The 13,348-nt window shown below is 46.9% G+C and overlaps 1 protein-coding gene across 1 annotated transcript in view; it reads left to right on the top strand.

Annotated features, from left to right (window-relative positions):
* Positions 1-13,348, top strand: part of RYR1 (ryanodine receptor 1) — a 159,537-nt gene that overhangs the window by 132,975 nt on the left and 13,214 nt on the right. Inside the window, 6 exon segments of the mRNA XM_087727948.1 lie at positions 2,133-2,237; positions 3,742-3,771; positions 7,506-7,535; positions 8,167-8,248; positions 10,023-11,323; positions 12,477-12,559. Of these exon segments, the coding sequence (XP_087584074.1) occupies positions 2,133-2,237; positions 3,742-3,771; positions 7,506-7,535; positions 8,167-8,248; positions 10,023-11,323; positions 12,477-12,559 (1,631 nt within the window).

Here is a 13,348-nt window from a genome sequence, read left to right as displayed (position 1 = left end):
TGATGTCTGGTGTATTATGCGCCAGTATTTTGTCCGTTTGTGTACGGAAATCCCACAAGATCTTGACCATCTGATTTTCGGTGACTTTTTCAGGCCGATGTTCCCACCAGTTTGTTGCTGTTTTAATATTATAATTTTTGCACAAATTCCAATGGATCATTTGCGCTACTGAATTGTGCCACAATTTATAATCAGTCTGCACGATTTTTTTTACAGCAGCTGAGTATGTGATCAACAGTTTCATCAGCTTCTTTGCAAAGTCTGCATTTGGCATCATCAGAGGATTTTTCGATTTTGGCCTTAAAGGCATTTGTGCGGATAGCTTGTTCTTGTGCAGCCAGGATTAGTGACTCTGTTTCTTTCTTTAATGTACCTGTTGTTAACCATAACCAAGTTTGTTCACTGTCCACTTTATCTTTTATTTTTTCCAGAAATTGGCCATGCAGTGCTTTGTTCTGCCAACTCTCCATTCTTGATTTTATCACATCTTTTCTATATTCTTGTTTCGTCTGTTGGACCTTCAATAGATTTTTGTTCTTTACTTCGATTAATAGATGTTCTTGACTTTCTTTTAAATAATCAGCCAGTCCATGTTTTTCTTCTTCAACTGTTTGCTTCACTTGTAATAATCCTCTGCCACCTGATTTTCGGGGCAGATATAGTCTATCAGTATCACCACGTGGATGTAAACTGTAGTGCACTGTCATTAGTTTCCTGGTTTTTCGGTCCAAAAGGTCCAAATCAGCTTGTGTCCAGTTAACTATACCAGCTGTGTATCTTATAACTGGTATTGCCCAGGTATTTATGGCCTTGATTGTATTTCCACCATTCAATTTAGATGTCAAAATTTTCCTAACTCTGTTGGTGTACTCTCGCCTGACAACAGTTTTTACTTCTCCATGCTTGATGTTATCCAACTGCAGAATGCCTAAGTATTTGTAGGCTTCATTTTCTTTGCATTTAATTAGTTGGCCATTGGGCATTTCAATTCCCTCACATGCAGTGATTTTGCCCCTTTTTATGGATACAGTGGCGCATTTTTCCATGCCAAACTGCATTGAAATATCGGTGCTGAATACTCGGACTGTGTTTGTCAATGATTGGATTTCTATTTCTGACTTTCCATAGAGTTTCAAATCATCCATATATAGTAAATGCGAAATTTTTTCAGCTTCTTTGGCTGTTTGGTAGCCTAATTTCATTTTTTTTAAGATTACTGATAGTGGGATCATTGCGATGATGAAGAGAAGAGGTGAAAGTGAATCACCCTGGAAAATTCCTCGCTTGATATTAACCATTCCGTAGCTCTCATTCCCTACTGCCAACTCAGTTCTCCATTGTTTCATTGCCTTTTCAGTAAAGGATGTAATATTTTTGCTAATGCCAGTTGTTTCTAAGCATTTTATGATCCAACTATGTGGCAGTGAGTCAAATGCCTTTTTGTAATCAATCCAGACCATATTCAAGTTCGTTTTTCTGTTCTTACAATTTTCTAATATCATTTTATCAATTAGAAGCTGATCTTTTGTGCCCCTGCTCCTTCTTTTGTTGCCTTTTTGCTCTACTGGCAAGATGTTGTTTGTTTCCAAATAATCCATCATGTTATCTGCAATAATGCCTGTGAGTAATTTGAAGGTTGTTGGTAAGCATGTTATTGGTCTATAGTTTTCAGGTGTTGTTCCTTTAGTTGGATCTTTCTGAATCAAGTATGTTTTTCCAGTTGTCAACCATTCATCAATTTGGCCCTTTTGTAAAATTTCATTCAGTTGCCTGGCCAATATTGCATGTAAACTGGTCAGATATTTGAGCCAGAAACCATGTAATTCGTCCTTTCCAGGTGATGTCCAATTCTTTACCTTTTTAACTCGATTTTTGATCATCTCAGTTGTTATTTCTAATACTTGCATTTGTTTGTTGCCAATGCTTTTCTCAAAGTCATGTATCCACTTTGCTTCCTTGTTGTAGTCCTTTGCATTTTCCCACAATTCTTTCCAGAATTCAACTGTGGCCTGCTTTTCTGGTTTTTCACTTTTGGTGTCACTTTTGGTGTTGTTATTATTATTATTATTATTATTATTATTATTATTATTATTATTATTATTATTATTATTATTGTTATTATGTCTCCTCAGGGCCCTTGCACTGGGAACCAGCAGAGTTTAGCACATAGCCGATTGTGGGATGCTGTCATCGGTTTCCTCCACGTCTTTGCTCACATGATGATGAAACTGGCTCAGGTAAAGAGGAAATTGAGACGGGAGGGTTGCTTGGTTTGAGCTGTAGAAGAGACCAGCCTGCCTTTCAATCCAAAAGCAAATTTCCCCTCCATTCCTGTAGCTCTGATCTCCGGTTGGTTGACTAATGAGCTAGCAAGAAAAGAAAGAAAAACAGGGACCTTTGTCAGATCGTATGGGATGGCAGCCAACTCTCAGGTTTCAGAGCTGAAGTCCAGCCATTGTTAACAGCCCCCTTTCCGCAGTCTGAAACTAGAGGCCAGTTAGCTTATCCCGTGACCCGTCAAAAGCGCGGACGACAAAAGCGCGATCGACAAAATCGCGCCTTTGACGTCATCACAGCGCGACGAAAAAGATCGAAAAATTCAAATAAAAATTAATAAAGATTAAATTAAAGCAAGCCGATTCACATAAAGGTAAGGGTTAGGTTTAGGTTTAGGGTTAGGTTAAGGGTTAGGGTTAGCTTTAGAGCGTTAGCGTTAGCGTTAGGGTTAGGTTAAGGGTTAGCGTTAGGTTTTTCGTTACTTTAACGGTTAGGTTTAGGGTTAGGTTTAGGGTTAGGTTAAGAGTTAGGTTTAGGGTTAGGTTTAGGGTTAGGTTTGGGGGGCTTAGGGTAAGGTTTTCGTTTTATTTTTACATTTTTCGAACTTTTTCGTCGCGCTGTGATGACGTCACAGCGCGCTTTTGTCGAGCGCGATTTTGTCCTACGCGCTTTTGTGGTGGAACCAGCTTATCCATAATGGCGTGAGGGGCCCCTGGTCCTCTCTGAGCTTGGTTGTTTTCTTGCAGACGTTTCATTACCCAGGTAGGCAACATCATCAGTGCTGGTAAGGAATGGGATTTGTGCTCAGTTTATATCCTAATGGCTTGCCCTGTCGGTGTTGGTGAGAATGGTCTCAAGATGCTCTCTGGTTGACCAAAACACCTCCCCACCCAGCAATCAGCACCCGGATGAGCATAGATGAACTCCCAAGATTAACATCAGACCAACATTCAAGAAATAAACAAGACTCCAATGAAGGAAGTGACAGGCAAGCTAACACCCTCCAAGATCACTCCCACCAACACTGACAGGGTCAAGACCCTAGAACAGGGGTGTCCAACTTGGGAACTTTAAGACTTGTGGATTTCCAACTCCCGGAAAAGTTTCCAAGTTTGGACGCCGCTGCCCTAGAATATAAAAATAATAGCAAACCCACTCTCTTGCAGCACTGATGATGTTACCCAGTTGGGTAATGAAACGTCTGGAAAAAAACAACCACCAAGGACCCCTCATTTTAACCCTGAGCTGCAAATATTCTCACTTTATTGGCACCGTAGCAGCGTGAAAAATACTTTGAACGAAAGTCTTTTGAGCTTGAAATGGTGGTTCCCACCCTACCAGAGATCTTTTGAAGGCAGGCTGACCATATTCCCAGGAGCCAAGCCTAGCATAGTACAAAAATTAAATCAACCAATCTCTCTTAGAAACCCTTCTGAACAATATTTTTTTTCCAATGTGTAACAGACGATCCAACCCCCAGCTCTCCGAAATGGCGTAAGAACCTTCTCTGTGGTCTGCGTCCCCCTCATCCTACCCCCCCCTTTGGCTGATCCTTCCAGTTCCCATGCTTCCCTTCCATTCCCACCCACCCACCCACTTTGCTCTCCCTTTCCTTTCACGGGGCCGGACCAATCGATCGATTGATTAAACGTATACGGTGTCCTTCTGGGGGGCTTTAATAATCATTCAATAAAAATGCCAGGTAGAACTATCAATAGAGATGTTCCATTTAACATTCAGTTTAAATGACGTTGACCAAGATAGAGAGGAAGGCAGCCCAGTGCCTACGGGGAGGAAGTCAGAAGTGGTATTCAGCCGGTTCGGACTGGTTCTAGTGAACCAGTTGCCGAAATTTTGAGTAGTTGGGAGAACCAGCAAATGCCACCTCTGGCTGGCCCCGTCCTCCCACCCACCCACCACCATTCCCTGTCCTATATTCCCTGGTTTTTTTTAGCTCAGCTGATTCACACAGCACCTCAACAACAGCTCAGCTCACCAGCTGACGCCGAGGGCGGTCTTTGAGTGCTGCACATGCGCGCAAGATTTTTCTAGTTCAAGGTTTCGCAGTTACAAGAACCGGCTGGGTTGGGCCTCTGAAGTCAGTTCAGAGTTAGTTCCTTTATTGTCATTGCACCTCCTACCATGAAATTCAGCACCGTCGTCAGTGTACGTTGTAAGTATAAACATAAAATAAAAGCCCGCATCCTTCGCATTCTATACAATGGAATTAAAAAACCCCTGATATGGCATTCATATCGCACCGTACAGTAGAATCCAATATAGTTACTGCCCTAATAGCTTCTACTGAGAGCCTGTTTTATTGCCCTGTACCGTCTGCCAGGTGGTAATAGTTTAAAAAAAAAATGTGCCCAGGATGAAATGGTTCTTTAAGAATGTGTTGACTTTTCTTAAGGCAGCGGGAGTTGTAAAGCTCTCCCAAAGAGGGGAATGGGCAACCCAGGATCCTCTAGGCCAGTGTTTCTCAACCTTGGCAACTTGAAGATGTCCGGACTTCAACTCCCAGAATTCCCCAGCCAGCGAATGCTGGCTGGGGAATTCTGGGAGTTGAAGTCCGGACATCTTCATGTTGCTAAGGTTGAGAAACACTGCTCTAGGCAATGTTGTTAAAGGTTGCCAAGTTTGAAAAACGCTAATCTGCAGGAATAAAACTTTGGCTGATTTCCCCGGAACTGAAGCGAAATTGGCACTAGCTTTGAATCCCACAACTGTCGGCTGGGTTGGTATATTGAAGAGGAAATGTCCGATAGCTGTGTCTGTATACCTGGAGTCGAGCTCCACCCAAGGCAGCCTTTTTATCCCACAAACCTTCAAATCTTAACAGTGGGGTCCTTGTCGCTCTCGGAGCTTGGTGTTTTTCTTGCAGACGTTTCATCACCCAACTAGGTAACGTCATCAGTGCGAGAAGAGAGTGCAGTTTGCTCTCTTGGGAGTTCCTTGATAGGATTAAAGCAGTGGTTCCCAAACTTGGCAACTTTTAAGACTTGTGGACTTCAACTCCCAGAGTTCTCCAGCCAGAAGAGCTAGATGGAGAATTCTGGGCGTGGCACAACAAAAGCGCGAACGTCAAAAGCATGCCGACAAAACCGCGGCGCTAAAACCATGATGTCAACAGCGCGCCAACAACAGCGCGCCAACAAAAGCGCGCCGACAGAAGCACAATTTAAGTTAAGGTAAGGTTTAGGGTTAGGTTTAGGGTTAGGTTTAGGGTTAGGTTTAGGGTTATGTTACAGCGTGCTTCTGTCGGCGCGCTGTTGTCGGCGCGCTTCAGCGCTCATTCGTCAGCGCGGTTTTGTCGGTGCGATTTTGTCACCGCGGTTTAGTCAGACACACTTTTGTCGTTCGCGCATTTGTGGTGGAACCATTCTGGGAGTTGAAGTCCACAAATCTTAAAGTTGCCAAGTTTGGGAACCACTGGATTAAAGGAACCTGGTAGGAGGAACTACCAACACAGGCAAGGAAGCATTAAACAAGATCCTAATCAGGGAGCCACCCAGAACGCACCCATCAAGACCACAGCAGATCTCCCAATGGAGTCAGAGACGCTGACACGAATGTGTAGTTTTATATAAATAAGTGTATTTTACAACTATGCATGCAGCAAACTAGATAGTCAGGCAAAAGGGAGCATCATGAGGTAAATCGCAGAGCAAACAGGGCACCCGGAAGAAAAAGGCGGGAAAGGGGGAATACTCCCTCTCCACACTCACAGCAACCAATCGCAGCACAGATTGCCTCACGCAGGCGCCAGCCCAACCAATCAGCTTGAGCTGTTGTTCTGGATCACTGCCCAACCCCACTGCTCCTACATTTAAATATCTGCCGCTACTACTAGTAGCATTGATGTTGTTCTCTAGTTGGGTCATGAAACGTCTGCAAGAAAACCCACCCAGCTCAGAGGGCACCAAGGACCCCGCAGTTCAATCCTGAGCTACAGATTTTGTCTTCCTTCGAACGGCCAGATGCCTCCTCCTCCTCCTCCTCCGTTACTTGAACGTGGAGGAATAGCATGTTTGATCTGGTCCATTTTGCAGTGGCTGCTTCGTGTTCCTCATCCAGCTTTCCCTTTCCGCTCTGTCCTTTCCGCTTTACTGCCTCCTCCACCTACCAGGAGGTGGTTGAAGGCTCCATGCTTGACCATCGCTTGGGCTTGCTGGCTCATTTCCCCATCCGAGCTCATTTGGTAAATCTTGCAGGCACCGGCGGGTGAGCGGGAGGGATAGAGGGGGAGGCCGTTGGGTGGAAGGATGGAGAAGAAGAGGAGAACCAACAGCAAGGTCAATGGATGGGCTTGATGGCAGTGGCGATGGGGGCACAGTTGGGGAGTCTGAGGAGCCCAGTTGAGGTCGTGACCCGTCAAAACCGCGTTCCACAAAAGCGCGGTCGACGAAATCGCGTATGTGACGTCATCACAACGCGACGAAAAAGATCGAAAAATTGAAATAAAAATTAAATTACAGCAAGCCGATTCACATAAAGGTAAGGGTTAGGTTAAGGGTTAGGGTTAGGGTTAGGTTAAGGGTTAGGGTTAGGGTTAGGTTTAGAGCGTTAGCGTTATGTTTAGCGTTAGGTTAAGGGTTAGTGTTAGGTTTTTCATTACGTTAAGGGTTAGGTTTAGGGTTAGGGTTAGGGTTAGGTTAAGGGTTAGAGTTAGGGTTAGGTTTGGGGGGGTTAGGGTAAGGTTTTCGCTTTATTTTTACATTTTTCGATCTTTTTCGTCACGCTGTGATGACGTCACATACGCGCTTTCGTCGACCGCGATTTTGTCGTCCGCGGTTTTGTGGTGGAACCGTTGAGGTCAGGTCGGACTGGAGAAGATTCCTCTAAGCCTAGGCATCATCAGAGCAGGTTGGAGAAGTTCTGGAGAACCTCATGCCAGCTTCTGAGCCAGTGGTTAGACTGCAGTACTGCAGACTACAGCTGCCGGCTGCCTGCAATTTGGCAGTTCGACTCTCCCCAGGCTCAAGGTTGACTCAGCCTTCCATCCTTCTGAGATCGGTAAAATGAGGACCCAGATTGTTGGGGGCAAGAGGCCGACTCTGTAAACGGCTTAGAGAGGGCTGTAAATCACGGTAAAGCGATATATAAGTCTATTCTTCCGAGCACAAGGGTGGGAATAGGCATTGGGACAACTTCAGTGAGGAGAAGAAATCTTTCCAGAATTATCTCTTTCCCTCACCAAACTATCTCTTTGTTGCGCTGCCCACGAGGAGCATTTTCGGAGTGAAACTTACCCTGAGGTAAGAGATAGAAATGCACTCTGTATACGTATTTGGGGTTAGTTCCTGGTTGACATCCTCTGAAGAGAATGGGGAGGCTTCAGGAAAGACACTGGGGAGGTCATCTGGTTGGGTCCCGACGTGTAGAACATGGGGACCATAACTGGTCAGCTTGGATATGTATCTAAACCAATGTTTTTCAACCTCTGTGACTTTAAGATTCGGTGGACTTCATCTCCCAGAATTCCAGAATGGCTGGCTGGGGGAATTCTGGGAGATGTAGTCCACGCATCATAAAAGTCACCACAGTTGAGAAGCAGTAATCTCAACGGACTTCCCATCCCAATCTTCCCTCAGTCTAGGCTTAGTTTCTACGTGTTATGGGACCCTGGAGGGATTCTAGAGCACGGGTTGTGTGTTTCCCCCCCTATGGAGTCACACAACCTTCTCCTTCACACCTATCGGGGATTGCGTTTCGATGGTCTGATTGGCTGGAAGCCAACCGGTGTGGGTGGGTGAAGATTAGAATATTGATGGGTGAAGGATTGAAAGAGGATCCTTGAGGAGGTCTGTTTCAATAAGACCTCGGGGCCTACCGGAGAAAGAGGTCCCTTCATTGCATTCTGTATCTTACACTTGCTTGTTCTTCCAGGATTCCAGCCAGATTGGGCTTCTGAAGGAGCTGTTGGACCTTCAAAAGGACATGGTGGTGATGCTGCTTTCTCTGCTGGAAGGTGATGACCTGGCGACCTTCTGGGGGAATCTCTGGGCTCCATATTGGCTTCTAAAGGCCAGATAGGCTCTTAGGCTCCATTTCTAGCATCACCAACTGGACTCTGGCCAAAAATCTGGAGGCTAATGCTAGATATAGCTGGTCTTTGACTTACGACCATGAGCATGTCCAACACACCTTTCTGTTCTGACCCCCTTCGTCCCACACCAACACACACTCCGAGCCAAAGATAAGTTACGGCATTTAATTAACAGACAGACAGGTCCTTGGCAGCAAACCGGCACAGACAAGCTTGGGCAGCAATCCAGCACAGATAAGGCTTGGCAACAATCCAGCCTGCCAAGCTCACAGTAATGTTCTCCGACATTCGTTCCTGTGTTGACTTCCGCAAGAGGGCCGTGTACACAAGCAGTCTTTTTATAGTCTGGAGAGGAGCCTAATGACCACCAGCTGAGTGCAATTACCTCCTGTACTTGCGCAACTCTTCCTGATGCCTATTAGCTCTTCGGTGCCGGGCATCCAGGAACAACTCACTGCTGACCTCAGGCTCACACTCCCTTGTCTCCTCCCCACTGGTTCAGGGCTCAGGCGCCTCCTGGTGGCCAACCAGCCTCTCTGTGCCCTGCTCGGAGTCGGAACCCTGTCCAGGGTCCTCCACATCCTCCAGAGCCGACTCCCTCGTTGTCGGAGTCTGGTGGCAGCTCCACCGGCTCCTGCTGGGCCACAACACCTTTCTATTTCTATTTTCCCCCCACAACACAACCCTGTGAGGTGGGTTGGGCTGAAAGAGAGTGATTGGCCCAAAGTCACCATATCTGGCTTTCATGGCTATGGTGGGAGTAGAATTCCCAGTCTCCTGGGGATTGGCCCAAAGCCACCCACAGCCAGCCAACTAGTCTTAAAGCTGCCAAGTTTGGAGACCCTTGTCTTAGGCAACGGCTAAGGTAGGACTTGATTCCTCGCTTTCTAGCCTGATGCTTTAACTACTAGGTCAAGTGGCACAATTTTCTATGGAGATTCCCAGTTATTCAGGCCATGGCTGTCCCAAAAGTGCTTTTTTCCAAAGGCAACTGGTGTCAGCGTTCCAAATATCATGCAGAATTAAATCAGAGACCAAGGCAAAACTATCCTTAAAGCTCCAATTTAATACGACAGACATGTTGGCATCATGCTATGGATCCCAATACTGGAAATGACATCAGAATTCCAGCCAGTTAAAAGTTCATGATCTTGTCCCCACACCCACAATCCATCACATGGTCCAATCTTCTTCTTCCACGCTGGCGTCCACACCCAGCTGCTTCCAGTCAGGTGTACTGGTGTGGAGACAAAAGGATGACCTTGGCTTCTAGTAAAGAATGAAAAACAATACATTCCACAATCCTACTCCTGTCTATTCCCCCCTCCCATTAACTATACTAATGAAACAGCGTATTGGAATAAGAGAAAGTGTGGCAGGCCAAATTTTTAAAAGGAATATAAATGCAGGCCTGACAACTTGACTTTTTCCCTCTAGAAGACGTTTCACTTCTCATCCAAGAAGCTTTTTCAGTTCAGAAAAGCAAAGAAGGCGAGTTGCCTTTGGAAAAAAGCCCCCTTGGGACACTTTTGACGTTGTGTAATTGTGTTGTCTACCCAAGAGAGATAAAGCCGTCTGGATCTGACTTCCATTCTCTTGATGGAGGAACAAAATAAACCCTGGACAGCGTAACTTTCTTGTGTTTCTGCAGTCCCGTTGTCAAAATATAATTTGTATCCTTGGTGTATCTACTCAGGAAATGTGGTGCACGGCACCATCGCCCGGCAGATGGTGGACATGTTGGTGGAGTCCTCCAGCAACGTGGAGATGATCCTCAAGTTCTTCGACATGTTCTTGAAACTGAAGGACATTGTGGCCTCGGATGCCTTCCGCGACTACATCACAGATCCGCGGGGCCTCATCTCCAAGAAGGATTTCCAGAAGGCCATGGACAGTCAGAAGCAATACACGCCGTCGGAGATCCAGTTCCTCCTCTCCTGCTCAGAGGCTGATGAGAACGAGATGATTGACTACGAAGAGTTTGCCAACCGTTTCCAGGAGCCCGCCAAAGACATTGGCTTCAACATTGCTGTGCTGCTGACAAACCTCTCGGAGCATATGCCTCACGACGCCCGCCTGAAGACCTTCCTGGAACTGGCTGAGTGCATCCTCAACTACTTCAATCCCTACCTGGGCCGCATTGAGATCATGGGGGCCAGCAAACGCATTGAACGCATCTACTTTGAGATCAGCGAGGCCAATAAGACCCAGTGGGAGATGCCTCAGGTCAAGGAATCCAAGAGGCAGTTCATCTTCGACGTGGTGAACGAAGGAGCCGAGTCGGAGAAGATGGAGCTCTTCATCAACTTCTGTGAGGACACCATCTTTGAGATGCAGATCGCCTCCCAGATTTCAGAGGAGGAAGGAGAGGCAGTGGAAGAGGAGGAGGAAGAAGCAGAAAGCACCGAAAGTGGGGAAGCGGAGAGTGCGTCGGCGCCTTCAGAGGCGTCTTCGGTCTTTGGGGAGTTTCTGGAGAGCATCCTGAATTTCTTCCACTTGTTCACCTACCGCAACATCCGCCGGCAGTTCCGCAAAGTCAAGAAGATGACGGTCAAGGAGATGGCCGTGGGAGTGGCCACCTTCCTTTACACCATCTTAATGGGCATCCTTGTCTTCTTCTACAGCGTCCTCAAGGGCTTCTTCCTGCTCATCTGGAGCACCCTCTTTGGCGGTGGCTTGGTGGAGGAGGCCAAGAAGCTCACCATGACCGAACTGTTGGCCAGCATGCCCGACCCAACTCAGGATGAGGTTCATGGAGACGTGGCTCCTTCTGACGAAGAGGAGCAGGCGACGGAAGAAGGAGAAGAAATCAGTATCGTGGAGCCCGGCAAGGAGGAAGCAACTGTGGAAGGTGGAGACGGTTACGGAGCGGATCCGAAGAAAGAGCATTTCCGTTCAACGGCCGCTGATGCGCCGGGCGGGCTTGGAGATATGGGGGACACCACCCCAGTGGAACCTCCCACCCCTGAAGGGACACCCATCCTCAAGAGGAAATTGGTATGATTGGGGCTTGATGGGGGCGGGAGTTGTTGGGAAGTCCAATGTGGACCAAGAGGAAAAGGAAAGGAGGGGAGGGAAGCCACGTTTAGGGAATGGGAGCCTAAGAGAAGCCCCATAACCTGATCTCAAGACCCAGTTTTGAAGGAAAGCAAAGGGGGCTGGATGTGTGCCCAGCCCTAGAGGCCAGGGGAAGCCGTTCAGACCCTGGTATCACAGAAATAGGGTTGGAGGAGTTTGTCCTTTCAAGCTCCATGGATATTGAGGAATAAGAGAGTCGGAAGGGACCTTGAAGGTCTTCTACTCCAACCCCCTGCTCAAGCAGGAGACCCCTATACCACTTCAGACAAATGGTTGCCCAATCTCTTCTTTAGCACCCACAACTTTCGAAGGCAACTTCTGTCCCACCGATTTAATTTTTTGTCACGGCAGGAAATTCCTCCTTATTTCTAGCTTGCTTCTCACCTTGATTAGTTTCCATCCGTTGCTTCTTGTTTCTGCCTTCGGGGGCTTTGGAAAATAGGCGGAAACCCCCCCCCCTCAAAATGTTAGAACGCTGCTATCCTAATTTCAGAGGTGGCTCAGTGGCTAAGACACTGAGCCTGTCGATCAGAAAGGTTGGCAGTTTGGCGGTTTGAATCCCCTAGCACCACGTAACGGAGTGAGCTCCCGTTACTCGTCCGAGCTTCTGCCAACCGAGCAGTTCGAAATCACGTAAAAAATGCAAGTAGAAAAATAGGAACCACCTTTGGTGGGAAGGTAACAGCGTTCCGTGCGCCTTTGGCATTGAGTCATGCCGGCCACATGACCACGGAGACGTCTTCGGACAGCGCTGGCTCTTTGGCTTGGAGATGGCCACCGCCCCCTAGAGTTGGGAACGACTAGCACATATGTGCGAGGGGAAGCTTTTTCTTTACTTTTATCCTAATTTAATTAAACTAGACAGAGCCAATTCCTGCCAGCGTTCTTCATACGCTTTGAGCCTCCAGTCTCCTAATCATCCGTAGTTTACTTCTTCAGGGTGTGATTCTAGTACTGAGTGATGCCCCTCTTGAGATCTTTTAATATTTTCCTTTTCTGAATCATCATGTCCCTCCCTTCTGTTTCTTCTCTTGGATCCTATTCGTTGACGGATGCTCTTGGATTTCTCCAGGTGGAAGGAGAGGCAGCGGAGGATGAGTCGTATATGGAGATGGAGAAGATCGAGGAACCCCCAGCAGAACCAGAGAAAGCTGAGTTGAGTGGCTTGGAGGTCCATCTGTGGTTGCCAGTTCATCGGAAACCCCTAAGTCATAAGGCAGAAGTTTTCGTTGCCCTAAGGCAGAGGGACCTCCAAACTTGTCAGTTTTAAGGGTTCCACCACAAAACCGCGGTAGACAAAACCGCGCTCGATGAAAGCGCGTACGTGACGTCATCACAGCGCGACGAAAACATCGCGCTGTGAGCGGTAAATTTAAAATTAAAGCGAAAACCTTACCCTAACCCCCCCAAACCTAACCCTAAACCTAACCCTAAACCTAACGCTAAACCTAACGCTAACCCTTAACCTAACGCTAAACCTAACCCTAATGCTTAACGTAACCCTAAACCTAACCCTAACCCTAACCCTAAACCTAACCCTTAGCTTTATGTGAATCGGCTTGCTTTAATTTTATTTTAATTTCAATTTAATTTATTTTTAATTTTTTTCGTCGCGCTGCTGATGACGTCAGGTACGCGCTTTCGTCGAGCGCGGTTTTGTCTACCGCGGTTTTGACGGGTCACGGTTTTAAGACTTGTGGACTTCAACTCCCAGAATTCCTCAGCCAGCCACGGGACTAAGGCTTGTGGGCTTCAACTCTGCTGACTGAGGAATTCTGGGAGTTGAAGTCCACAAGTCTTAAAGTCACCAACTTTGGAGACCCCCCCCCCTGCTTAAAGACCGCCGACAATCTTGCTTTTTCTGAAGCAGAAACCCTGGAAGGGATAGAAAAGGGGTTGCTTTGATAGATGCCATAAATCCTCCTGGGATTGGGCACGGGGTCC

Source organism: Thamnophis sirtalis, unplaced genomic scaffold (assembly GCF_051295495.1).
Source record: "Thamnophis sirtalis isolate CommonGarterSnake01/CBP01778 unplaced genomic scaffold, rThaSir2_p1.2 scaffold_13, whole genome shotgun sequence".
Taxonomy (NCBI): domain Eukaryota; kingdom Metazoa; phylum Chordata; class Lepidosauria; order Squamata; family Natricidae; genus Thamnophis; species Thamnophis sirtalis.
The sequence above is the reverse complement of the archived record's forward strand: the minus strand, read 5'-3'. Positions and strand labels throughout refer to the sequence as shown.